At 40.8% G+C, this 25,944-nt stretch overlaps 1 protein-coding gene across 1 annotated transcript in view; it reads right to left on the reverse strand.

Moving 5' to 3' along the window:
* Nucleotides 1–2,520: 2,520 nt before the first annotated feature.
* Nucleotides 2,521–25,944, reverse strand: part of LOC117300282 (mucin-2-like) — a 44,626-nt gene continuing 21,202 nt past the window's right edge. The window contains exons 23-42 of the mRNA XM_033784016.1: nucleotides 25,116–25,727; nucleotides 24,789–24,980; nucleotides 24,404–24,565; nucleotides 23,813–23,902; nucleotides 23,545–23,766; nucleotides 21,185–21,346; nucleotides 20,855–21,031; nucleotides 20,586–20,747; nucleotides 18,656–19,150; nucleotides 17,900–18,076; nucleotides 16,989–17,396; nucleotides 14,464–14,642; nucleotides 13,698–13,811; nucleotides 13,204–13,261; nucleotides 10,528–10,878; nucleotides 9,904–10,341; nucleotides 8,353–8,384; nucleotides 6,988–7,092; nucleotides 4,762–4,810; nucleotides 2,521–2,807 (exon numbers count right to left, since the gene is read on the reverse strand). Coding sequence (XP_033639907.1) covers nucleotides 2,521–2,807; nucleotides 4,762–4,810; nucleotides 6,988–7,092; nucleotides 8,353–8,384; nucleotides 9,904–10,341; nucleotides 10,528–10,878; nucleotides 13,204–13,261; nucleotides 13,698–13,811; nucleotides 14,464–14,642; nucleotides 16,989–17,396; nucleotides 17,900–18,076; nucleotides 18,656–19,150; nucleotides 20,586–20,747; nucleotides 20,855–21,031; nucleotides 21,185–21,346; nucleotides 23,545–23,766; nucleotides 23,813–23,902; nucleotides 24,404–24,565; nucleotides 24,789–24,980; nucleotides 25,116–25,727 — 4,472 coding nt within the window. The remainder of the gene's footprint in view (nucleotides 2,808–4,761; nucleotides 4,811–6,987; nucleotides 7,093–8,352; nucleotides 8,385–9,903; nucleotides 10,342–10,527; nucleotides 10,879–13,203; nucleotides 13,262–13,697; nucleotides 13,812–14,463; nucleotides 14,643–16,988; nucleotides 17,397–17,899; nucleotides 18,077–18,655; nucleotides 19,151–20,585; nucleotides 20,748–20,854; nucleotides 21,032–21,184; nucleotides 21,347–23,544; nucleotides 23,767–23,812; nucleotides 23,903–24,403; nucleotides 24,566–24,788; nucleotides 24,981–25,115; nucleotides 25,728–25,944) is intronic.

The following is a 25,944-nucleotide window of genomic DNA, read 5'->3' on the forward strand; positions in this document are numbered from 1 at the left end:
CAGTGCAACAGAGACTGGAGCCTTACCAATGCTAGGGCCACATAGCCTTGGTTGGTTGCTCTCCTCTGTTGCAGTGCAGTGCAACAGAGACTTGCGTCTTACCAAGGCTAGGGCCACATAGCCTGGGCTGGTTGCACTCCTCTGTTGCAGTGCAGTGCAACAGAGACTTGCGTCTTACCAAGGCTAGGGCCACATAGCCTGGGCTGGTTGCACTCATCTGTTGCAGTGCAGTGTAACAAACACTGGTGTCTTACCAAGGCTAGGGCCACATAGCCTGGGTTGGTTGCACTCCTCCATTGCATACGTATAGTGCAACAGAGACTGGCGTCTTATCAAGGCTAAAAAAGCTAACCTTTACAGCAATTAGGCCCTATGTATACAGGCCTGTATGCTTCGTTGTTGAAAGGGCAAGAGCACCAAGGCATTTTCTCCTTGGTAAAGGGCTCCCGATGAAGAAATTGTACATTTCTACTGGAGCATTTCAAGGGCACCAAGGCAAAGACCACGGGGGCATTCAGGCAATCGCCTTAGTTGCCGCCATGAAGTATCAGGCCTGAATACATATATCTTTTTTTTCAATCAAACTCAAATATTAAAAGACACTATTTTCAATGTTGTACCAAAACAAACAAAAAATCACTTTGCCACCAGATACTAAAAATGTTTACTTGATTATTAATTAAATTTAAGTATTCATGCAATTATAAGCAAAAGGGTAATTCAATCTTAAAACAACTTTTATAACAAAAAAGGGAAAATAACTTACAATGCTAACGCAGCAAAAGTACTTTCCTCGGCCATGGTCATAAGCGATGCTAGTAATAGTCTTTTAAAAAGACCTTGTAAGTTGTGTGTGTATTGAACATTTTGGGGGAACACTTAACATGTCAAGGAAACAAGTTGTACATTTTACTAGGGTCTAATGTTCAAATACACGCAAGACTTGAACAGTCTTCATTGAGTTCACAAAACTTCATGTAAACATTCTTTTGTCCTTCTGAAAATTTAAAGAAATAGAAAGGATTGACAAGTACATGTGTATAAATTCTAGAAAAGTATTTCATCTGAAAGCTCACCAACTCTTAAGTTCATACCAGTACCAATCCTCCAGAGAAATATTTCATCTGAAAGCTCACCAACTCTTAAGTTCATACCAGTACCAATCCTCCAGAGAAATATTTCATCTGAAAGCTCACCAACTCTTAAGTTCATACCAGTACCAATCCTCCAGTGAAATATTTCATCTGAAAGCTCACCAACTCTTAAGTTCATACCAGTACCAATCCTCCAGAGAAATATTTCATCTGAAAGCTCACCAACTCTTAAGTTCATACCAGTACCAATCCTCCAGAGAAATATTTCATCTGAAAGCTCACCGATTCTGAAGCTCGTACCAGTACCAATCCTTCAGAGAAATATTTCATCTGGAGGCTCACTGATTCTAAAGTTTATACCAGTACCAATTCTCTGGTGAAATGTTTCCATGTGAAAGCTCACTGATTCTTAAGTTTATACCAGTACCAATTCTCTGGTGAAATGTTTCCATGTGAAAGCTCACTGATTCTTAAGTTTATACCAGTACCAATTCTCTGGTGAAATGTTTCCATGTGAAAGCTCACTGATTCTAAAGTTTATACCAGTACCAATTCTCTGGTGAAATGTTTCCATGTGAAAGCTCACTGATTCTAAAGTTTTAACCAGTACCAATTCTCTGGTGAAATGTTTCCATGTGAAAGCTCACTGATTCTAAAGTTTATACCAGTACCAATTCTCTGGTGAAATGTTTCCATGTGAAAGCTCACTGATTCTTAAGTTTATACCAGTACCAATTCTCTGGTGAAATGTTTCCATGTGAAAGCTCACTGATTCTTAAGTTTATACCAGTACCAATTCTCTGGTGAAATGTTTCCATGTGAAAGCTCACTGATTCTTAAGTTTATACCAGTACCAATTCTCTGGTGAAATGTTTCCATGTGAAAGCTCACTGATTCTAAAGTTTTAACCAGTACCAATTCTCTGGTGAAATGTTTCCATGTGAAAGCTCACTGATTCTTAAGTTTATACCAGTACCAATTCTCTGGTGAAATGTTTCCATGTGAAAGCTCACTGATTCTAAAGTTTATACCAGTACCAATTCTCTGGTGAAATGTTTCCATGTGAAAGCTCACTGATTCTTAAGTTTATACCAGTACCAATTCTCTGGTGAAATGTTTCCATGTGAAAGCTCACTGATTCTAAAGTTTATACCAGTACCAATTCTCTGGTGAAATGTTTCCATGTGAAAGCTCACCGAGTCTAAAGTTCATACCAGTACCAATTCTCTGGTGAAATGTTTCCATGTGAAAGCTCACTGATTTAAAGTCAGGCCTGTTTAGCACTTAAACAAAAGGCTCGTTTTATTTTTGAAGTTAAACTGTAATCAAGAATCTTCCCTTGACATTTTGTTTTCCTAGTTGTATTTTTTGAGGGAGGCAAAGAATGGTTACAATGATTAAATGTTGTTAACTGCTCTTTCTCTTCTTAGAGATTTTCGACACAGCTTTTACAGGTACATTCTTCTATCACCTGATAGGTATGACTGTAGGTCGTTTGATCATCACACTGCATTTCAACAGTATTTTCACTCAATCGAGTTGGACGACAACATTCACAGAAACTTCCCATCTTGAGCTCTATTGTGGTTTGGGCGTAAACATAAGATGGACAAGACCCAGAGCAGCTCGTCTCACGAATCATGTTGGCGGAAATGCAGTTTTCAATCACAAGGTAGTTTAGGTTGCTGTTGTTTTTGCAACTCGGTATGGGAACTGTTGAGAAAGCAGAATGATCATAGGATTGTTATTGACTTTACTGATTGAATAATTTGTAGATGGGGCTTCTAAAAACACTTCAATTTTATTTATGGGGATGCGATGTAAAAATGTAAAAAGTTGGGTTTTGAGGCACGTGGAAACTCATGACAAATGGCCATCATCAAGTCGAGTGCCATGTGGAAGCTTGAGCCTGCCCAGTGATTTCTCTCCAGATGTTTCGATCCAGCATGCAGGAGGGTAGTTTCTCAGCGCTGGCCAAGCCCGGTGTTTCGCTTCAGGGTGTCAACGGAGAGACATCTTCTCTCACGAGAGGCCTTGCCTGGTGTAGGCTCCCAGAAGATGGTTGGGCAAGTGGCAAGCTCCAAGTGGCGGACACAGTGGCAGGAGGGGCTCGTTAGCCATGGGAGGCAATCCACCTAGGAGAAGGCACTCTGATTCCAAACCCGGGCAGGAGGGGCTCGTTAGCCATGGGAGGCAATCCACCTAGGAGAAGGCACTCTGATTCCAAACCCGGGCAGGAGGGGCTCGTTAGCCATGGGAGGCAATCCACCTAGGAGAAGGCACTCTGATTCCAAACCCGGGCAGGAGGGGCTCGTTAGCCATGGGAGGCAATCCACCTAGGAGAAGGCACTCTGATTCCAAACCCGGGCAGGAGGGGCTCGTTAGCCATGGGAGGCAATCCACCTAGGAGAAGGCACTCTGATTCTAAACCCGGGCAGGAGGGGATCATTAGCCATGGTGAAGGCAGCCGTCCTAGGAGATGGAAAACTTCGACTTCAAACCAATTGTCTTGGGAGAGGAGTTGCGACCACCCAAGTACTACCTCCGCAATTGAAAAGCCTGAACAATTCTATTGAGCCCCTCTATAACCAGTACCTCTCACGTTACCAATTCAGGTGATTTTACTCTGTGCATCACTAGAACTACAGCACTACATGTTTCAACCCAGGCTGGAATGTAGCCCCAGATGTCGCGCAAGACCCCAAATGTCGAGCACGAAAAAAAGATCAGCATCAGTGGCGAAGTCGCAAAACACCTTCCTAATCGTTCTTTCGCTAGCGATTTTGGTGGGAAAAATTGAATTCATAATGCCTAAGCGTGAGGAGGGTTGGCCAATAAGAAGATACACTTACCATAGATTACCATATGAGATAACCTAGATACGACGTGCGTGTGCATACGCGGCGATATTGTACCTACGCACAAATATTCCCGGTTTTTCATGGATAAGGACGCACTGAGTCACGTGCTCAGGGCAACGAACAGAAAATGCATATATAAATATTTCATGATCATGAATATTTTAAAACTGACTAGATATAACAGAGTTGTTAAAGGCGCTTCGCCCCTTGCACTGGTCTCTTTTCGCGCATGACATTTGGGGGTTCTGCCTGTGTGCGCCTTGAATGAAGGCTATGTGGACTGCTGCTCTGTTCTGTGGGCCTTCCTTTACTTTTTCTAATTTGAATTTGGAAGTTTTGATAAAGTCCTGAAATTAAAGACAGTGGACACTATTGGTAATTGTCAAAGACCAGTCTTCTCACTTGGTGTATCTCAACATATGCATAAAATAACAAACCTGTGAAAATTTGAGCTCAATCAGTCGTCGAAGTTGCGAGATAATAATGAAAGAAAAAACACCCTTGTCTCACAAAGTTGTGTGCTTTTAGATGGTTGATTTCGAGACCTCAAATTCTAAACTTGAGGTCTCAAAATCAAATTCGTGGAAAAATACTTCTTTCTCAAAAACTATGACACCTCAGTGGGAGCTGTTTCTCACAATGTTTTATACCATCAACCTCTCCCCATTACTCATTACCAAGTAAGGTTTTATGCTAATCATTATTTTGAGTAATTACCAATAGTGTCCACTGCCTTTAAGGAAAAACAAATTCTGGGGAACTCAAAACACTTGTTTATAAGTGCTGTATGTTTGGAGGGTACTTACCACAGACTGGGCAGCAGCTTTCTGTTGGAGCACTCTCCATTGTTGAACCCTAGTTGAGATAAGATACAAAAATAGGAGTATAAGAGATGTCAAATTTGCATCGGGGATAAAGAATATTAATTTGGGTTTTTACCCATACACCGATGTGTGTTAGCACTGTATACTCAGTACTTTCCCGAGTCTTGTGAAAAAATTTCACAGGCATGTTACTCGGGTGGGATTCGAACCCACAACCCTTGAAATTCTAGAGCAGTGTCTTACCAACTAGACTACCGAGGTTGCCCGGTAGCTAGAGGCAGTTTGAATCCTATGTTTTGGCAGTGGGTACCGCAACGATTATAAGAGATGTTAAATTTGCATCGGGGATAAAGAAAGGAGTATATAAGCCTATGTATGGTTGAACAGCACTATCTGAAATGTGAGCGGCTGGAAGAACAACCAGTGATTGTATAGATGGCTTGTTTTCTCAACGTCTTGATTTGGAATATGGCATACCACAGGGATCGATAGTGGGTCCCGAACAGTTCAACATCTTCACCATTCCTTTGGGTAACATCCTGCGAAAGCATAGCTTACAGTTTCACATCTACGCAGATGATACACAGGTATTAACCCACATCCCAATGACTTAACCACAAGGAATTGAGTTGCTTATGACGTCAAATGAGTAGGGCACCTTTGCCTAGAGGTCGAAGGGGGTTGTCTATTGGCCAATCATATGCGCAGCGCGTACATATATGTGCATTTCTGTTATTTCCTCATCAGTGTACAGTACCTCCAAGCATGCAACTGCAACTTCACCAAAAAAGGGGAAATTACAAAATGTTACTGCTTTGTATAGGATTTTTCAATTTTGAATGGTATAACTGAGATTAAAAAAGAGAAAATCAGCTGATCCGAAGAAAAGTGGCATGCCTGTACCCACAAATGGTGGCTTGATGAGGTCAATGCTTAAGGTTTATTCTAGACCTGGTACATCCTGGGCTTACAAAATACAGGTTTAGACACACTGTGGACTATTTTCCTTCTCTTTGGTCTTTACATCTTTCAAGAAAATTTAAAGGAGCAAAGACGCTAAGCTGGAGAATTTACAAGCCAGCATAAAAGCTGCTCACAATTTGAAAAAAAATCAAAACGTTTGTGCTTACTACATTTAGCAGACAAATCTGCTATTAAAGCAGGAATGCATTTGGACAGAAATTCCTTATCCTTGGCAGAAGACTCTGCAAGTGTCATTTATATCAAACAAGAAAAAATCTTAAACAAGTTTTTCCTTGCCATCACAATATTCTTTTTAAATTTTAGTTTAATCAAATTCTTCAAAATAAAATTTTTAAATTTGTCTATATTCTAATAAGGGAATCAATGTGTGGTGAAGAGGTTTTAAACTAGTGGTTGAAACCTGCCGAGGCCTGGTTCTTGATAATTTTACCGAGACGAAGTCCCTTTCATAAATACCTCTTTGGTCAAAAACATCAACACTTTTGGGTCAAAAAGTAAAACAAAATGCAATAATTATAATTGTTAAATGATTTCTTTCAACACAACACCCCTCCAGCTATGAAATGGTAAGGCCCTCAGGTAAACAACTCCTTATAAGGAGATTGCTGTGCGCGTCGTGCGTATCATGTGACGTGGCACAACTGTTTCAGCCGTTGGTCTCGACCAATAGGAATGAAGAAACTGTCTTATAAGCACAGGTGCAAGCTCGCTTGTCATGCCCATGTTTAAACACTTTTTACTGGTGTTATATCATCCATTTAAACACCCCCACGTGATGCCCTCTCAATCAATCAGAATGGATAAACTGTCTTAGGCATTTATGAATACAAATTTAAGTATTTAAATCGCGCATGTAAAATTCATTATGATTGGGACCAGCTTGGTCGGGAATATTCAAACAAACGTAGAGCAGAGTCTAAGGGTTGTTTAATTTACTTGAGACTAAAAACACGGCAGCATCAGGGATGTGATACATATAGGTTATTGAAAAAAAAAAAAGATATAAGCGCAAAGGGCAAAAGCATGCGAGCTCGAAAGCATGCTAGCTCGAAAACTTGCGAGCATGAAACCCAATGTTAACATTTATCTTTGGTTTTAAAAGCCCAACTCTGCTATCTGGGGCATTTTAATAGTTGGTGTTTTTTTTTAGGGGGGGGGGGGCAAAAACCCCACAGAATTTCGTTTGACATTTTGGGAAATCACATCGCTGCAACATGAACTTACCTCTGGACACTCGATTGGGTCACACTCCGGTTGTTTCACGATAACTCCGCCCTCCTCGCAAATTCCATAATGGCATGGCTCTTCAATGATTACAATCTCTCCTTTCTAAATGATTAAACAAAATTATCTGATTATTTTCAGGGGGGTGAGATTGTTTTGAGACTAAAATTACTAAAAGAGAGAAAACTTTGATGAGGAGATCAAGAATCAGGAATGTACAGGAAATTCCATTTAAGAGGTTTCCTGACTCTCTGATCTGCACCAAAACATTAACTCATCGTGCAGTGCAAAAACAATGTATCTCGATTTCAACAAAAATATGGCACAAAAATGCTCCATGCAAAGATGGCGTCAAATACTATTTGAGGACAACATTTAACACTCACATAAAGACATTAATCAGAGTCAAATCATTGGTCTCTGTGATGGCAGTTTCATTTCTACAGAGCAACTCAAGAAGACCAAGTGTGATCAACCAGAACCCTGACATATCACTTGCATTTTAATACCGCATGCTTACTTTCATCTTAACAAGTGGATATACCTAGCCCCCCGAATCCAACACAACAGAAACCCAGAGATGCCAAACTCACTTCATGATGTTTGAAGCTCTGAAAGGAGTGGATAGTAAAAGGTCTTGATGTTTCAATAAATATACTGTGCTTGTCTTCAGGAGACAAGCACAGTTTACTCTTCAATAAAATGAGTCCCCACCGGCTCTTTTAAAGAGCCAACACTCCTCCCCACAGAGATAAGTGGATGCTCAAGTAGACCCAGTAACTGGGGCGCTGTACTCCTTTTTTCAAAATGTTGTCATTATCGGTTGTAATTGTCATTATTGACAACATTTTGAAAAAGTAGTATGGCGCCCTAGTAACTGGGTCTAAGGTTCAAGCAGGTTTACTCGTTAGAGTCTTCACTTCCTATTAAAAAGCATTTAAAGGTAAAGTCATAGATTGGCTTTTCCCGCTACAATGGAGATTTATAGACAAAACAATTTAAAAAGATACATTAAAAGTCGACAAGTGAAAGCTTCATTGTCACGTAAGAGTGTCAAATCTATCCCTGTTTAGAAAGAGGACAGCAGATACTGTCTGAATATCCGGCAGCAGTATTCATGAACGGACACCAACCCAGAGAAATCTGATAATTATTTTATCTCAGATTAAAAAGTTTTATGATTCATAGATCAACAAAAAATTTGGTGAACAATAATCCAAAACATAATATTTTAAAGGGAATCATTTTTCAAAAACAATTTATACTATCAACAACTGCAGAGCTTCTCCATCAACAAAGTGTTTAAGATTTGAGTTTAGAATTAAGAAATCTGAGTTATCCAGAAAAACAAGGGAGTGTGTTTACCTTATAATATGAGCCAAGATATCCACATGGTTCTAAACAGGATAGAACAAAAAAAAACAATTTTAAAAAGAAATCATCCAGAATTAAATCATTCACCTATTTCCCTAATCCTTAAAACTTACTGACTGAAGTTCAGTGACTCATAAGTTATATTTTTCATCATTGTATTATTCTGGTAATAAACCAAAGATGCCGTAAAGCGAACTTTGTTATGTAACCAAAGAGAGCCTGTAAACAAGGGTGCTTGCTATTGTGGCTAGAAACACTGGGGTTTACCCCAAATCTTCCACCGAGTGTTCTGGATTCGTTTACGTGTACCACCAAATCCCAAAGACAAAGCAATTGTGGTGAAGTATCTTGCTAAAGGACACAAATGCCAGGACTGAATTGAACCCACACTCTGCTGATCAAAAACAGCAGAGCTTGAGTCTGGTGCTCTTACCACTAGGCCACACCATGCTAGGTGGAACAGTAAGGCAGCCTTGGGCTCGTTGGGGGATTTAAAGGAAACAGCAGAGCTTGGGTCTGGTGCTCTTACCACTAGGCCACACCATGCTAGGTGGAACAGTGAGACAGCCTTGGGCTCGTTGGGTGATTTAAAGGAAACAGCAGAGCTTGAGTCTGGTGCTCTTACCACTAGGCCACACCAAGCTAGGTGGAACAGTAAGGCAGCCTTGGGCTCGTTGGGGGATTTAAAGGAAACAGCAGAGCTTGAGTCTGGTGCTCTTACCACTAGGCCACACCATGCTAGGTGGAACAGTAAGGCAGCCTTGGGCTCGTTGGGGGATTTAAAGGAAACAGCAGAGCTTGAGTCTGGTGCTCTTACCACTAGGCCACACCATGCTAGGTGGAACAGTAAGGCAGCCTTGGGCTCGTTGGGGGATTTAAAGGAAACAGCAGAGCTTGAGTCTGGTGCTCTTATCACTAGGCCACACCATGCTAGGTGGAACAGTAAGGCAGCCTTGGGCTCGTTGGGGGATTTAAAGGAAACAGCAGAGCTTGAGTCTGGTGCTCTTACCACTAAGCCACACCATGCTAGGTGGAACAGTAAGGCAGCCTTGGGCTCGTTGGGTGATTTAAAGGAAACAGCAGAGCTTGAGTCTGGTGCTCTTACCACTAGGCCACACCATGCTAGGTGGAACAGTAAGGCAGCCTTGGGCTCGTTGGGGATTTAAAGGAAACAGCAGAGCTTGAGTCTGGTGCTCTTACCACTAGGCCACACCATGCTAGGTGGAACAGTAAGGCAGCCTTGGGCTCGTTGGGGGATTTAAAGGAACACGTTTCCTTGGATTGGTCGAGACCAACTCGTCCGATCCAAGGAAAAATGTTCCTTTAAGGCAGTGAATCAACATTGAGGTAGCAGATTCTGTTCCCACACGAAGTGAGTAGAAATTTCATCTGAAACTGTCTTCTTTTGAATCAACTACCTTCAGCCATGTAAATTTACCGCATACGTGTAAGTGACAAACGGATCGTAAAAGCAAATTCCCAATGTTTGCGGCTCAAACTTGATTGTTACATAAACCATGAAATTTAATCAAAAAACCTTACCCTCTTTGTCACAGCCAAAGGGCTTCACTTCGAAGCTGGAAGATGCATTGGGATGCACCAGGTACACTTTTATAGCGGTTGCAAAAGTGTTTGGTGGTAGGCGGATCTTAGTGCTTGAGTCGCCTTCAAAGATATAACCTCCATCTGAGTTGTTAAGGCGTTCAAACCCATCTCGAATGTCGTAATGGGTTTCAAAAGCAACTGTCACTTTCTCTGAAGGATTTGAACTCTTAATGAGGACTGAAGTGATTTCAATCGTTGTGTTGATGGTAATGATAAGGTGGGATCCGGTGTGTGGATTGCTGACTTGTGTTGAGGGGTTGGAAGGTGTCCAACCAGCAACTGGTATTGGATTCGGTGTCCCCAAGTCGTTACCATCTTTGTATTTTCTTGTTATTTCAATACTTGGACTATCATCAAGATCTTCATCACAGGGTGCTGGTGAAATAGATCAAAGCAATAAATCAGATCAACAAATACACAAATCATGATGACAAAGGAATTATATCTTTAACATTTACCAACAGACCTTTTCACTAAAGCTTGTCGATCACAGCATGGAGGAATATCACAGTATATAGAACAGTTTTATACAGTGTGTATCAAATTTAAAACTTAACATACATGGAGTTGTTGACACAGTAGTGGTTGTTGTCTCGGTCGGGGTGGTCGTTGACTCTGTAGTGGTTGTTGACTCGGTTGGGGTTGTCGTTGACTCAGTAGTGGTTGTTGACTTGGTCGGGGTTGTCGTTGACTCTGTAGTGGTTGTTGACTCGGTTGGGGTTGTCGTTGACTCGGTAGTGGTTGTTGACTCGGTTGGGGTTGTCGTTGACACAGTAGTGGTTGTTGTCTCGGTCGGGGTTGTCGTTGACTTGGTAGTGGTTGTTGACTCGGTTGGGGTTGGGGTTGTCGTTGACTCGGTAGTGGTTGTTGACTCGGTCGGGGTTGTCGTTGACTCGGTAGTGGTTGTTGACTCTGTTTGAAAAAGTAAACCATGGAACATGAAAAAGAGGAAATGGGTAAGACTGCTGTTTTTTATTACTCGCCTAAAGAGCTGTTTAAAAATATCAGACTGCAAACAACTTCAAAAATCTTTAAGTGATCCTGTTGTTGTTACTGCTGCTGTTGTTGTTGCTGCACTTGTTGTACTTGCTGTTGTTTTATTCGCTGTCGTGACAAATAGTGAAATAGTTAAAAAGAGACACATTTTTTAATTTTTGTTTAGCAATCTTAGGTGTTGTTGTAGGCACTGCAATAGAAAAGCACAAATAAACCCATAGTTCTTTAAAGATACAGCCCTTTCTTTTAATCACCTACAAGACACTTTGCTTTTATTGCTCCAAGCTCCTCCTGAAGGTGTTGTTCTCGTTTGTAATGGCTGATTGGAAAGCAATGAAACTCAAGGATTTTCTCACACAGATGTTAGGTTCCTGGTATCCAAATATAACCAAAGTAGCAATTTTAATCAATGTACAAAGTGCCTTGAAGGGTCTTGGTACTTTTTGCAGGACACAAGAAACAATGTTCACAGGTCTACACTAAATTTAAACACGCTTCAAAGATAATTATTGTAGAAAGCTTCCCTTAAAACAGTATTTACTGAGGTGCTGTAGTTTTTTGAGAAATTAGTAAAACAAGTCCGAAAATAATTTTCATCTCAGTCAGATGAAAATTATTTTAGCATGTAAAACACATTTTCGTGACATTTCTTTACTCATTTCTCAAAAACTGCAGCACCTCAGCAAGTAATATTTTAATGGAAGCCTTCTAATATCAGTATCTTTAAACTGTGTAAGTTTAATGTAAATCTGTGGACATTGTGTTTTGTGTTTACTAAAAGTACCCAGACCCTTTAAGCTCTAATAAAAGACCTCATGCTCCCTCCTTTAGATTATGCGTTACTCGAGTAAATAATAAAAAAGCCACTGAAAAAAATCCTCTCCCTATACATTGTATCTCAACGTATACATAAAATAACAAACCTGTGAAAATTTGAGCTCAATCGGTCGTCGAAGTTGCGAGATAATAATGAAAGAAAAAAACACCATTGTCACACTAAGTTGTGTGCTTTTAGATGGTTGATTTCGAGACCTCACATTCTAAACTTGAGGTCTCGAAATCAAATTTGTGGAAAAATACTTCTTTCTCAAAAACTGTGTCACTTCAGAGGGAGCCGTTTCTCACAATGTGTTATACCATCAACCTCTCCCCATTACTCATTACCAAGTAAAGTTTTATGCTAATAATTATTTTGAGTAATTACAAATAGTGTCCACTGCCTTTAAAGTGATCCCCTGGCTGTCGCTTTTCAGGAAGTATCGTAATTTGGGTGTGATGCCTGGCTAAATGGCAGTAAACGGTTATATGCCTTCTGACTACGACCCCTGAGCAACGATAGTGCTAAAAAAGGGACACCGCCAATATAGGGCTAGACAACACAATTGGTAGAGCACCAGAATGTTAATCCAGACGTCAATGGTTCGAGTCCCTCTCTAATCAACTTTTTCTTTGTTTTACACCCCCCCAAAATTTTGTTTTTGTCATTGAAAGCTTTCAAAGGCATATTAATCTAGATCTGTAGCTTCAGGGCTTTGGTCAAACGAAAACTTAAACCGAAGGTACTTTTAGTGCCTTCTACAGTTTTGAAAGTGTCAGCTATTGCCGAAAAATATGTTTTACATGTATAGTAAGTAGGATTTGAAACTTTGCATGGTGGAAGTAAGATATAGAAAAGTTTGCGGTAACACCATGTAATAACAATCTCTCAATGAGTTGGGGTGGTTCTAAAAAGAACCGTTGGATTAACATGTATAGTGTAAAAGGTTTTCTCGATACGAGTAGCAGCAGCATCATTACAAAACAAATTGTAAGGCGGACCAACAGATTTCCTCCAACTTTTGAGAGGAAAAAACAAATTTAACAATAGACAGATACTGTATGGCCCTTTATAATTAACTTGATGGTGAATTTCTTTGGTGGTATGTAGTTTTGGTTGTCTGTTCTGACTAAATTTGTGTGAGAAGTCGCCAGACACACAAGGCCTGAAGGCCACTTCAAGGTGTGGGCTACAATTTATTTTTTCCAGAGGCCCTTGCCACCTACTCCTAGGGCTGAAACAGGGTTACCCCTTTCACAGTTCATATGAATGTTGGCTCGGGTATCTTCAATTCGAAGCCTAGCCGGTAGAGCAGAAAGCACTACCTCCTCAATTTGCCGCATCAGAACGATGACAAAATTTTGCTGTTACGGTTAAGGCAGCACAATGAAAATAAGAATACATCCTTAGAGACTCATACCTACCTATTGGAATGCAGTGGCAGCATCGTAGATCATCTGGATCTTCATTAACAAGTTGATACTGTTGCAATAAAAAATTAAAAAACAGTTACAAAAATACTTATTACTTGGCATTATATATACTTATTTGTCAAGTCGGTTTTAATATTTAGGAAATAACATCTCAGGTACATGTATAACCCTCAAAAACACTAACTTATTAAAATGTTACATCGGTGACAATCAGATGACGAGTTACATGTACAGTATGTCCTTTTTACAAATAATGATTGATAGTTTAGTGCAGAAAGGATGTAGCTCTACTTAAAACTTCTGAATGATCATACAAAACCAATGAGGATATGACCCTGTGACAAATGTAGTACAGCGCATTTTTTGTCCCGTGTCTCAAAAAAAAAGGTCAAGATCGTTTATTGTCTGTTTCACTGATATCCGCATAATTTGTATTACAATGTGCAAGATATGACCTTTTGATCTAGTTCTGTGATGTCACTTACCCCTTCGTCGCACCCATCTTCATACTGGCAGTATTCACCACAGCTGGCATTACACAGAGCATAATTCTCCCATTTACACATGATGCAATCACCTGTATACCAAATCTCATCGATCTAGATAAAAATAGCAACATGTGAAAAAGAGAAGTCTACGATCTCAACTTACAAAACCCCCTAAAAAAAACAAAATAAAAAAGTATACCTTTAGTTTTCAGGCCTGATACTTCACAGAGGCCATGAAGACGATTGGTGCCCTTGCCCTTTCAAAAACAAAACTGCAGGCTGGTTTTCAGCACCCCTTCATTGTTTTAATCCGTAGTAAATAGGGTGCGTTCAATTAGCTTCCCCAGGTTGACCCGATCTGCCCCCCCCCCAGTCGGTTCAAATAGCGTTGACGTCATTCCGGGGGGGGGGGGGGTCGACTGGGTCAGCCCCAAGTGCCCTGCTTTTGGAACAGGTCACTTGGGGTTGGCCTGAGGTGCATGACATCACCAAGAGAGGGTGAGTGATCATTCGATTAGCTCTTGTCAAGGGCTCAGGCACCTATAGTTTGTGTATTCCATGCAGATATGGATCATTCTCCTTGGATGCACATAACCACTTGACGATATCTCGGCAATGCTACCAGCATTAGAAACAAGCATTTGCTGCGGTCTGAGGGAGGGATTCAAACTGGGGCCCACAGAGGAGAAAACCTGGGGAAAACAACCGCCGAGCAAACCTGACCCTCTTAAAAGTGACGCGATCGCATGAATTGTCTACTTACCCCGTGATCGGAATTGTCACATGGGCAGTTAGTAACACATCTCCCGCTCTCCTCATCCCAGTATTGGCCAGGTGGACAGCTACATCCAGGGATACATATTTCAGGACATGGCACAAGTGGCTGCTCACATGTACGGGGACACGGACAGTCTTGATAGGTCATAGGTGAACAATCTGTCACTGGAGGAAAGACGAAAACCAGAAATTTTTAATAATAACAGTCGTTTTATATACATGTAGCGCTTTATACACCATCTGAAAGCGCCGTTGTAGACCTTTATCATGGTGCAGCCATCTTGATTTTCTCCCATTCAAATCAATGTGACCAAACTGAGGCTGGAAAGTGAATTAAGGCCCGGTCACACAGGCCTCGATAACGAGAACGAAAATGAGAACGTTAAAAATGTACGCCCTTGATTAGTTTAAAGAGCGTGGGCGCAGTCTGCGTGGAGCACTTCAACCGATATAATGCCTTCTCTTTGGTTCGTTATCGTTTTCGTTATCGCTGCAGTATGACTCGGCCTTTAGTCTGGTTCCTTTTGGTACATTGAGTATTAGGCCTATCCGAATTGGCGACTTTGGCTATAGCTACGGCTAGATCAGCGCGTCTGCCAGTGTTGAAGAAAAGCAGACGCGCGCACCCTAGCCGTTGCTGTAGCCGAAGTCGCCAATTCGGCCTTAGAATCGGTTACTTCTCCTGGATACAGGGAAACTCGGAAAGTATACATCCTTTGTTTTTACATTGAATTACTTGGATTGTTAAAGACCTGCTTGAACGAAAATGTCAAGTCGTAAACTTTGCTGAAATTCACTTAAAATGTTTTCAAAGAATAGGGAAATCGAGTCATATGACTATAAAAAGATTTCAATTGTGTAAAAAAACAATCATTTTGAATGCCCTTATCCAGTGCTTTTCTGAGAGATTTGCGAAAAGCCCTGTTACGTAATCACTCTCAAAACGTCATCTCTTGGAGCTCCAATTTGTAAAGCCGCTTTGTTGCAGCGTGGAGGCATAACAAAGCAAGCTCCCAGAGATGACGTCAGCGGCATTGTCCTTTGACGCGCGCTCTCAACGGCAGAAGTGTTTTTAGTTTTTCCAAAATCTTTAGGTTGGGGCCTGATCTTTTAATCGATAATTACGAAAAATTCAGAAGTGTGCACATATCAAAATTACATTGAAATGGTGAACAAGTGCATTATAAACAAGTTACAATACCATTTCCGTTGAAAACATTCCGCTCAGGTAGCTGTTTAAAGAGCCAATAAAGGATGATCTCAATATTTCATCTATTACCTTTTGATGGCCAAATAGACATCGCAGATACCGGTTAATAACCATTTTACTCTCAAAATTTGCATTTAGTAATAAATATCTCGAGTCAAAAATGCACCCAGCCACGCGGCTTTTTCAGCCGAGAGTCAAAAACGGCTTATCTATTATAATGACCCTGGACGCAAGTGACGAATTTCCCCTATTGGTTTTGAACAAGGTTCTCCAGCTTTGGCATTTCCACATCAAATAATAGCCGCCACTGACGTCACGATTCCTTTGTCGCGCGGGTTTGTTTGACCCCACGTTTTTCAGAAATTTGGCGAGGAGCGTTCTGGAGAAAACCCATATTTACCATGTTTTAACAGGAGGTAAGAGACTCGTTATATTTGTTATGTTTCTTGGATGGACTGCAGCTGTTAGAAAACTGTAATATCTATATATTTGAGCTCATCCTTTATTAGCTGTTTAAACTTGATGGGTAAGCAGTTGATTTGCCTGGGACATTTAGCAGCACTACAGTTTTGTTAGTTACACTAGAAACAAAAAGGAATGGACGCCTCAAAAGGGCAGAAAATGGTAGACGCGCATTGTTTAGAGGTGTGTGAACACGTGCACCATTCTTTTCAATCAACAAGTACCCCCGGAATTTGAGCCAAGTCCTAAAGGTGAAAGGCGAGGAAACATCGACCAAACATCAAGTGTAGTGGCCGAGCGGTTAAGAGCATCGAATTCGAACTCTGGTGTTTCTGATCAGCAGAGTGTGAGTTTGAATCCCCAGCCGTGACACTTTTCTCCTTAAGCAAACACTTAACCATTGCTTCATCCTTCAGATGTGACATGAAGCTGTTGGTCCTGTGTGTTGCGGAACGCATGTAAAAGAACCCCGGTGTTCCTGGCTGTGGCTGCTGTAGTTGCCTAATAAGGTCTCGGAATACATCACTTCAATAACCTTTTCTGTAAAAATGAATGGACTATGCACCTTCAAGCCTTGTTGATACATGTAGACACATTGTACGTGTGCTTGCACGCACTTCACACGCGGCGACTTTCCACGTCTACCATGCTGGTGGGCAATAGGTTTATGTGTAAACGCCGCGTCACCTAAAATGCGCACTTCACTGAATAACGCACAGTGACATTGCCCACCAATATAGTGCACCCAACATTATTCTGATGATGACGTGAGGTGGACTGGGTCAATATAAGACTTAAATTATTATTAATCTTATTACATTAATATCAAGGACACCTACCAGGAGTTGTTGATACTTGTGTTGTTGAAATGATGGGTTGTGCAGTCGTGGTCGGTAGAGTCGTAGGTGCTGCTGTTGTAGTTTCACAACCAACGTGCACAATCTCACAACACTTCAATCGAATCTCGTAATCAAAACAAAACGGAGGATAACTTTGATCTGAATGTATGCACCGGAAACCATCCGACTTGGTACACGATGAGCGCTGGCCAGCCCATTCGCTTGATATATCTCGTCTTGTCTTTACGACGCAGATGATATCTGTCGGTAACTCGCAGAAGCTGTAGAGCTTTCTAAGATCACTTATGAGCTCATACTCATAGGGTATATCTGTGACCTTGGCACCGTCGACTTCATCATCTAGCCAGTCAGTCCATGTACAGACTTCCTCATATTTCGGAACACACGCTAAGAACAAAAAAGGGTTGATAAACATTTAGCAATCTGAAGGGCTCCACAGCTTGTCAACAAATGTAACTCCAGGCACTATGGACTACACTCCCATGTTTTCTCCAACACCCAGATTCAAACAGGGTTAACTGACGGCAGTTTAAAAAAACCGTGTCCCCGATGGTACTTATTTTGACAAGGTCCCTTCATTCAAGGTACAAGGTGTAGCATGCAGCATCAGAGTCCAGCTTTCTCAAGAAGCTGATCAGAGCATACTGATTGAAACGTCGAGTTGAAACCAATGGTTCTTTTCAGAACCGACCCAACTTATTTAGAGATATTCATTTCATGGTGTTATCGCAAACCTTTCTATAATGTACAAGGTCTATTTTTATGTTTTGTTTAGTTCCTATAACTAATTGCTACATATTAGTGTTTTATAACGTAGAACATTTTTATCATTCCTGTTATTGCCGCGTGTGCTGTCTGGAAGCCCACTAAGGTAAAAATACAAATTATACCTGTAGTTGTTGAGACTGTCGTGCTACGAACCGTCGTTGTCGATTCGGGCGTACTTGTGACCACAATGGTTGTTTTGGATGTGGTTGGCTGGGATGTTGTTGGGCTTGCTGTTGTCACTTCTGTAATTGTCTCAGTTGTGGTTGGAAGTGGGGTAGTCTGTGCAGTTGTTGATGGAACTATGTTAAATAGAAAGAAATGTAGAGGTTATTCACTGTCTTAAATAAATAAATTGTCATGAATTTTGTGTATTTTAAAGGCAGTGGGCACTACGGTAATTACTCAAAATAAATATTAGCATGAAACCTTACTTGGTAATGAGTAATGGAAAGCTTTTGATAGTATAAAACATTGTAAGAAACAGCTCCCTCTGAAGTAACATACATGTAGCTTTCAAGAAAGAAGCAATTTTCCATGAATTTGGTTTTGAGACCTCGGAATAAGATTTTGAGGTCCTGAAAGCATCTGAAACCACACAACTTCGTGTGAAAATGCTTCTTTCATTATTATCTCGCAACTTCGGCGACCAATTGTGCCCAAGTTTGTTATTTTATGCTTATGTAGAGATACACCAAGTGAGAAGACTGGTCTTTGACAATTACTAATAGAGTCCCTCGGATCAAATGCTGATTTGTTGGTAGGATTATTACAAAAGATATAATAAAGGTCTCAGCTGATTAATTGATGAGAATAACAACTGTCACAGCATTTTTACAAGAATGTTGCAAATTCCGACACTCAAAACCAAATTTACTCACTCGCTTCTTCGCAGCCATCAAAGCTCACTGTATAACCCAGATTACTGGCAACATAATCTCCCTTCACAATGTAAACGTTCAGTCGTGTAACAAAGGGTGTGTCCTCCGGAAGGCGAATCTTATCTCCAGTCAGACCGTAGAAGATGTAACTATTATCAACACTCATCAAATCGGTATCGGTGGATGTTCCGCTCAACGTGTATTTGAAGGCAACACTCACTGGATGCTGTATGCCATCATTGGAATTGATTCGCACGGAGGTGATTTTAACCCCCACGTTAAAATCAACCACCATGTGCGGTCTATCGTAAACTTCCTCTTCAAGATCAGGCATTGGTAGATTGCTGGGGATCCATGGATCGTTTCGGAGAAGTTGCACGGTTGTTGCGCTGGAGAGGTGTCGTTGGACGATGACTGGCTCGTAGTCGTCCAGATCTTCGTTACAATAACCCTCGGTGGTGGAGAAAGGTTGGGTCGTTTGTTTCGGAGTGACAACTACAACCAATAAATAATATTAATAAACTGTATGTTATTTTGTATATGTAATAGGAATAATAATGGCTCTATTTTCTGTCTTACACACAATTATCCGTTTATTTCACATTTATGTCAGTCATTTGTGTGTGTGTGTCCATAGGCTGGGGAACAAAAGCCGCTGCTGTACCCCAGACACTGTCGTTTGTTTTAAGGGAGGGTACACGTTTGGTAATTACTCAAAACAAATATTAACTTAAAAACTGACTTGGTAACGAGCATTGGAGAGCTGTTGATAGTATAAAACATTGTAAGAAATGGCTCCCTCTGAAGTAGCATAGATTTTGAGAAAGAGATAATTTCTCACTAAAATAATAGCTAGAAGTGTTTTATTCCTATCTGAAAGCACAAAAATTCGTCCAACAAGGGCGTATTTTCTCTCATCATTTTCTCGCAACTTTGACGACCAATTGAGCTCAAATTTTCACAGGCTTTTTATTTTATGCTTATGTTGGGATACACCAAGTGAAAAGACTTGTCTTTGACAATTACCAAACGTGTACCTTCCCTATGAACTCCACTTTTGTATAACTTTTATAAAATGTAGATGTTCTATAAAATTTACTTCATTATATTATAACAATATGCTCCAATCATGTAGTTTTAATACATATATGAATATATATAAAATCATTTATATTTTATGTTGATGTTTGTTTGTAGTAACTTTGCTCGGCACCTCTGAAAAACAGTGTTTCACTGACATGACTGAGAGGTTTTCCCAAGGTAAATAATAAACAAATAAATAAAGGTAGGATGTAGGCTTGGGGATCATCCGGATCATCAGAAGCCTGGCTGGTTGAGCAGAAAGCACTACCACCACACTTTCCATAGGATCCGCTAAATCACAAGCCAAAACTCATGCACAAAATGGTACCATGCAGGGCCCAATTTCATGGCTATGCTTACCGTAAGCACAGAATCGGCGCTTACGGAAATCAGGGAATTCTGTGCTTACGGCAAGCGTATTTCACGGGCTAGCGGTAAATTTTTGCTTGTGCGAGTGCGTACTCCACATTACTAGGCATTCTACGCTTACAAGGTTAGCGCAGAAGTTCGGTGCTAGCATGTCAAACGGGGAATCGTGATCGTAAGCGCAGAATTCAGCGTTAAGCAGAGCCATTAAAATGGCCCAGTTTATAGACAGATCCAGTAGGCTCCGCCCACAACGCATGTGTGAGCAAAAACATGTGGGGCTCTCCAATGCCTTTCTGCACAACTCTGCCGCGCGCGCCAACATACTCGTCGCATGTCGGACCTTATTTGTCGGACCTTAGTTGCGTTGTGATTGCTCAATACACAATGGGGCGGAGCTTAGTGCATCGGTCTTTTACCAACCGCATAATGTAAAACCTTGGGTTATCTTAAGAAATTTAAAATCTTCAAAATAGCGTACCTGTGGTTGTCTCAACTGTGGTTGTTTCTGTTGTGGTTGCTTCAGGGGTGGTGGTTGTTTTGGTTGTAGTCAATACTTCAGTTGTTGAAGGAGGGGCAGAAGTTGTAGGTGCTGCAGTGGTTGTCACACGAGTAGTAGTTGCTTCAGTAGTTGTTGGGACTTCTGGAAAAACAGATAATTATAACCGGTCAATTCAAACCTTCAGATAGGGCAGTGGTAAGTATTTGACTTTGTTCCAAGTATATTAAAGCGAATAACTTCAATCTTACCTGTCGTTGTTGGCTGTGTAGTGGTGCGTACAGTAGTTGTCTCATCAGTAGTTGTTGCTTCTGGAGTGGTGGTTTGTACAGCAGTGGTAGTGATAACCTCGGTGGTTGTAGGTGCACCTGTAGTTGTGGGTGTAGTGGTGGTTTCACGTGTCGTTACAACAGTTGTAGGCGCTTCGCCTACGATGTTAATTAAATTGTAAAGATGACTTTACTAACTGGTATTTCTGCAAAGCTTGCCTTATACATGTATAAACACAAGAGGGCAACAAATCTGTCCAGACAATTAATGAACTTTAAACTTATTTAGGTCTAGGAATATTGACATTTTACCTGTTGTTGTCTCCACAATGATTGTCTCTGTGGTGGTTGCCTCAGGGGAGGTTGTCACAATTGTTGTGCTGACTTTTTCAGTCGTTGAAGGAGGACCAGAAGTTGTAGGTGCCTCAGTTGTTGTCACACGAGTGGTACTCTCTATGGTTGTTGTTGGCGCTTCTGGAAGTTACAAGACAGTTTTTAAATTGGTTACTCTACCGGGGTTTGAAAATTCATTATTAAGTTTACTCTCAAATGAACAGCCAACCAGCATCAATATGTAATGTTCTTGTATACGTAGAAAGAATGACAAATGTAGAGGATGCAGGGAGGCGGAGGGCATCAAAGCAACTCTATCATCATGTAAATAAAGCTGTTAAAACTTCTTTATTACTCGGATGCCCTGGCTGCCGCTTCCCAGGTTGTATCGTAATTTGTGTGAGATCCCTGGCAATATGGTAACGGTTGCATGGCTTCCGACTGGCTGCCCAGAACAAAGATATTGACAAAATAGAGACACCGCCAATATAGCATAGATAGCTCAGTTGGTAGAGCGCCGGCATGTTAGTTCGGAAACCGTTGGTTCGAATCCCACTCTAGTAAAATCTTTGTTCAACCCCAAAATCATTTAAAAATTTACCCAGTCAATTTCACTATAGACCATTTGACCTTTGTTTACAATAAGTGTGACCTTGTACATTCTTTAAGTATTCTGGCAGGCACTGTACTACACAGAGCCTATGGGAAAGTTGACATTTTGTGTCGTAATTTCCACATAAACAAAAAGTTATGAAAGTAAAAGCTGGACAAGTTTTGAGATGTGCCTCCTTTCATCATATCAAAAGTTTATAAGAATTAGACAGTGCAATCTCCATAAAATATAAGATTTTATATTTTCTTCCATTGAGCTGTGTACAAATCATGCCTGCAGGAAGTCCGGGCTCTGTGGCTCTTTTGTAAACATGTGATGTCACAGGTCACATCGTCTATAATAATAAGACATTTGTAAGGCGCCAAATGCGAATAAGACAGCTACTCTTACCACAGCCAAGGAACCACACAGTAATAATTCAGTGTCTTGCCTAAAAACACAAGAAACTTTGTCGATAAACCCAGGATTTCAATCAACAGGCAACCCAAACTCGTTCATCTGCAGATAACTCATTACGAGAAAGAAGCAAGAAAAGAACATCCTTTTCCTCTGGCAATTCACACCTGTTATCTATGGGTGCTTTGATTAGCTTCCCTGTGTCGACCCCAAGGTGCTCACTCGGGTGAGCCCCTGACAAGAGATAATCAAATGATCAAACGCCCACTCGTAGTGATACATGTATCATGCACCTGGGGCCAGCCCCCAAGTGACCCACTCCACAAGCAGGGCAGTTAAGGCTGACCGGAGTGAGCCCCTAGAATGATGCATAGCTATTCGAAAGTACCTGGGCAGACCGGGGAAGCTATACGAACTACTCCGTGTGTACATTGTAATTCTTTTTCCAAACACTTAAAGGCAATGGACACTATTGGTAATTACTCAAAATGATTATTAGCATAAAACCTTTCTTGGTGACGAGTAATGGGGAGAGGTTGATGGTATAAAACATTTTGAGAAACGGCTCCCTCTGAAGTAACGTAGTTTTCGAGAAAGGAGCAATTTTCCACGAATTTGATTTCAAGACCTCAGATTTAGAACTTGAGGTCTCGAAATCAACCATCTAAACGCACACAACTTTGTGTGACAAGGGTGTTTTTTCTTTCATTATTATCTCGCAAGTTCGATGACCGATTGAGCTCAAGTTTAATTGTTGACAATTACCAATAGTGTCCACTGCCTTTAATTAATAAAAATAATAATGATGGACATTTCTAGTGCGCTATGTCTGTCAATGATGACACTCCTGGTGCAAAAAACAAGAACTCTGCTAATACACAATGACACAAGACAACCAAAAGTTTGGAGGCAAAAGTTTGCGAAATAGATATGTTTTGTGATGATTTTTTAATTAGGAACAAGTATCTGCTTTTCTGAGTTGAAGTGGGACGCTATTCCAAAGAGATGGCCCGGCATGTGAAAAAACAGCGATCACCCCAGGAGTGCAGGCAACGTGGAACGTTCAGAAGCAAGTTGTTTGAGGAGCAGAGCTGTCTGGTAGGTTTGTACACATGGATTAAGTCGTTGATTTTCAAGTCAATTGGATCTCAATTAGATCATGCACAAACTAGTATGGCTGCAGACTGCCCCAAAGTAATGCAAAGTAAACAGACCCACTTTTAAAAAAGGACGTATACCTTCCAAGGTTTTGTGGCAAAACTTGGATTTTCATAATAGAGCTTTCCCATACTGTTTTTGTTCAAACGAGTATCACAACAAGGAGTTTTACCAGAAGTTGTTGCCGCTGTAGTGGTCGTCACAATTGTTGTGGCCTCTTTTGTCGTTCCCTGAGGAGTAGTTGTGTAAACAATAGTCGTAGAAGCTTCTTCAGTTGTTGTTGGAGCCTCTGTGGTTGTGACTTCGCCAGTCGTTGTTGGCGATGCAGTTGTGATAATTGTTGTTGCTCCAGTAGTCGTGGCTACAGTTGTCCCAACCTCAGTAGTTGAAGGAACTAAAAACATAAATCATTTGAATTTTTCCCCTGATTATTAAAAGATACACAGTTCTTTGAGATAAGACAGTTGTGATAATTGTTGTTGCTCCAGTAGTCGTGGCTACAGTTGTCCCAACCTCAGTAGTTGAAGGAACTAAAAGAATAAATCATTTGAATTTTTCCCCTGATTATTTAAAGATACACAATACTTTGAGATAAGACATTTGCTTGATATTGTTTAAAGGCACTGGCCTAGGACACTATTGATAATTATTCAAAATAATTGTAAGCATATAACATTTACTTGGTATGTAACAAGCAATGGAGAGCTGTTGACAGTATAAAGAATAGTGAGAAACGGCTCTCACCTCTGAAGTAGCATAGTTTTTGAGAAAAATGTAATGTTCTACCTAAATATTTGAATTTGATTTCAAGACCTCATAATTAGATTTTGAGGTCTCGAAATCAAGTATCTGAAAGCACAGAACTTAGAGTGACAGTAGTGTTTTTTTCTTCCATTATTATCTTGCAACTTCTACGACCAACTGAGTTCAAATTTACACAGGTTTGTTATTTTATGCATATGTTGAGATACACCAAATGAGAAGACTGGTCTTTGACAATTACCAAAGGTGTCCAGTGGCTTTAAGCTTACCTGCAGTTGTGCTAACAGTGCTTATCTCTTTTGTAGTTGTTTCTGGAGAAATTGTCACAACCGTTGTTATGACTTCCTCAGTCGTTGAAGGAGGGCCAGAAGTTGTAGGAGCTGCAGTGGTTGTCACACGAGTGGTAGTTGCTTCAGTAGTTGTTGGGACTTCTGGAAAAACAGATAATTATAACAGATGAAATCAGACCTAGGGATGGGGCAATGGTAAGTATTTTGACTTTGTTCCAAGTGTATTAAAGCGAATAACTTCAATCTTACCTGTAGTTGTGGAAAAACAGATAATTATAATAGGTGAATTTAGACCTTGGGATGGGGCAATGGTAAGAATTTGAATTTGTTCCAAGTGTATTCAAGGGAATAACTTCAATCTTACCTGTAGTTGTTGGCTGTGTAGTGGTGCGTACAGTAGTTGTCTCCTCAGTAGTTGTTGCTTCTGGAGTGGTGGTTTGTACAGCAGTGGTAGTGATCACCTCTGTGGTTGTAGGTGTGCCTGTAGTTGTGGGTGCGGCTGTGATTTCACGTGTAGTGCTGACAGTAGAACTGAACACCTCTGTGCTGGTAGAAACTGAAATTTAAAATGCCACACAAATGTGAAAAGCAGGCATTTGTTCTCTAAAGATGCAGAGGAAAAATCTTAACACAGATAATTTACATGAATATTTCCCTATAATTTAAAAGTTAGCTTGAAGATTGGATTTACCTGTCTCTTCACAGCCGTTGAAGACTATTTTATAACTTGCATCAGCATTTGGTCCAACAAGGAATACTTTCAGTCTTGTTATGAATGGCAAGCTTGATGGTAAAGAGATTTTGGTGTCAGTCTTTCCGATAAAGATGTTTGAATTTGCTTCATCGGCAAGTGGTAGGTATTTAGCACGGTCACTTGGCTGAAACTCAAAGGCAATGGTGACATCCTCAGGCACTCCATCTTCATTTGTGACAATTACAGATGTAACTTTACTTCTTGGGTCGAAGGTCACAGTCAAGTGTGATCCTTCATGTGGAGTTTCAGTGCTCTCTGGAGGACTGTCTGGTTTCCACCATTGATCGGGTGTAACCAGTGAAGAGCTGTCAGAATTTTCTCTTGAGACTGTCACTTTGTCATAATCATCAAGGTCCTCAGCACATTCTTCAGGTGTGGTTGACGGGCCAGCTGTGGAGGTCACAGTGCTTATCTCTTTTGTAGTTGTTTCTGGAGAAATTGTCACAACCGTGGTGCTGACTTCCTCAGTCGTTGAAGGAGGGCCAGAAGTTGTAGGAGCTGCAGTGGTTGTCACACGAGTGGTAGTTGCTTCAGTAGTTGTTGGGACTTCTGGAAAAACAGATAATTATAACAGATGAAATCAGACCTTGGGATGGGGCAATGGTACATGTAAGTTTTTTGACTTTGTTCCAAGTGTATTAAAGCGAATAACTTCAATCTTACCTGTAGTTGTGGAAAAACAGATAATTATAATAGGTGAATTTAGACCTTGGGATGGGGCAATGGTAAGAATTTGAATTTGTTCCAAGTGTATTCAAGGGAATAA

This window comes from Asterias rubens, chromosome 15, assembly GCF_902459465.1.
Source record: "Asterias rubens chromosome 15, eAstRub1.3, whole genome shotgun sequence".
NCBI classification, from domain to species: Eukaryota; Metazoa; Echinodermata; class Asteroidea; order Forcipulatida; family Asteriidae; genus Asterias; species Asterias rubens.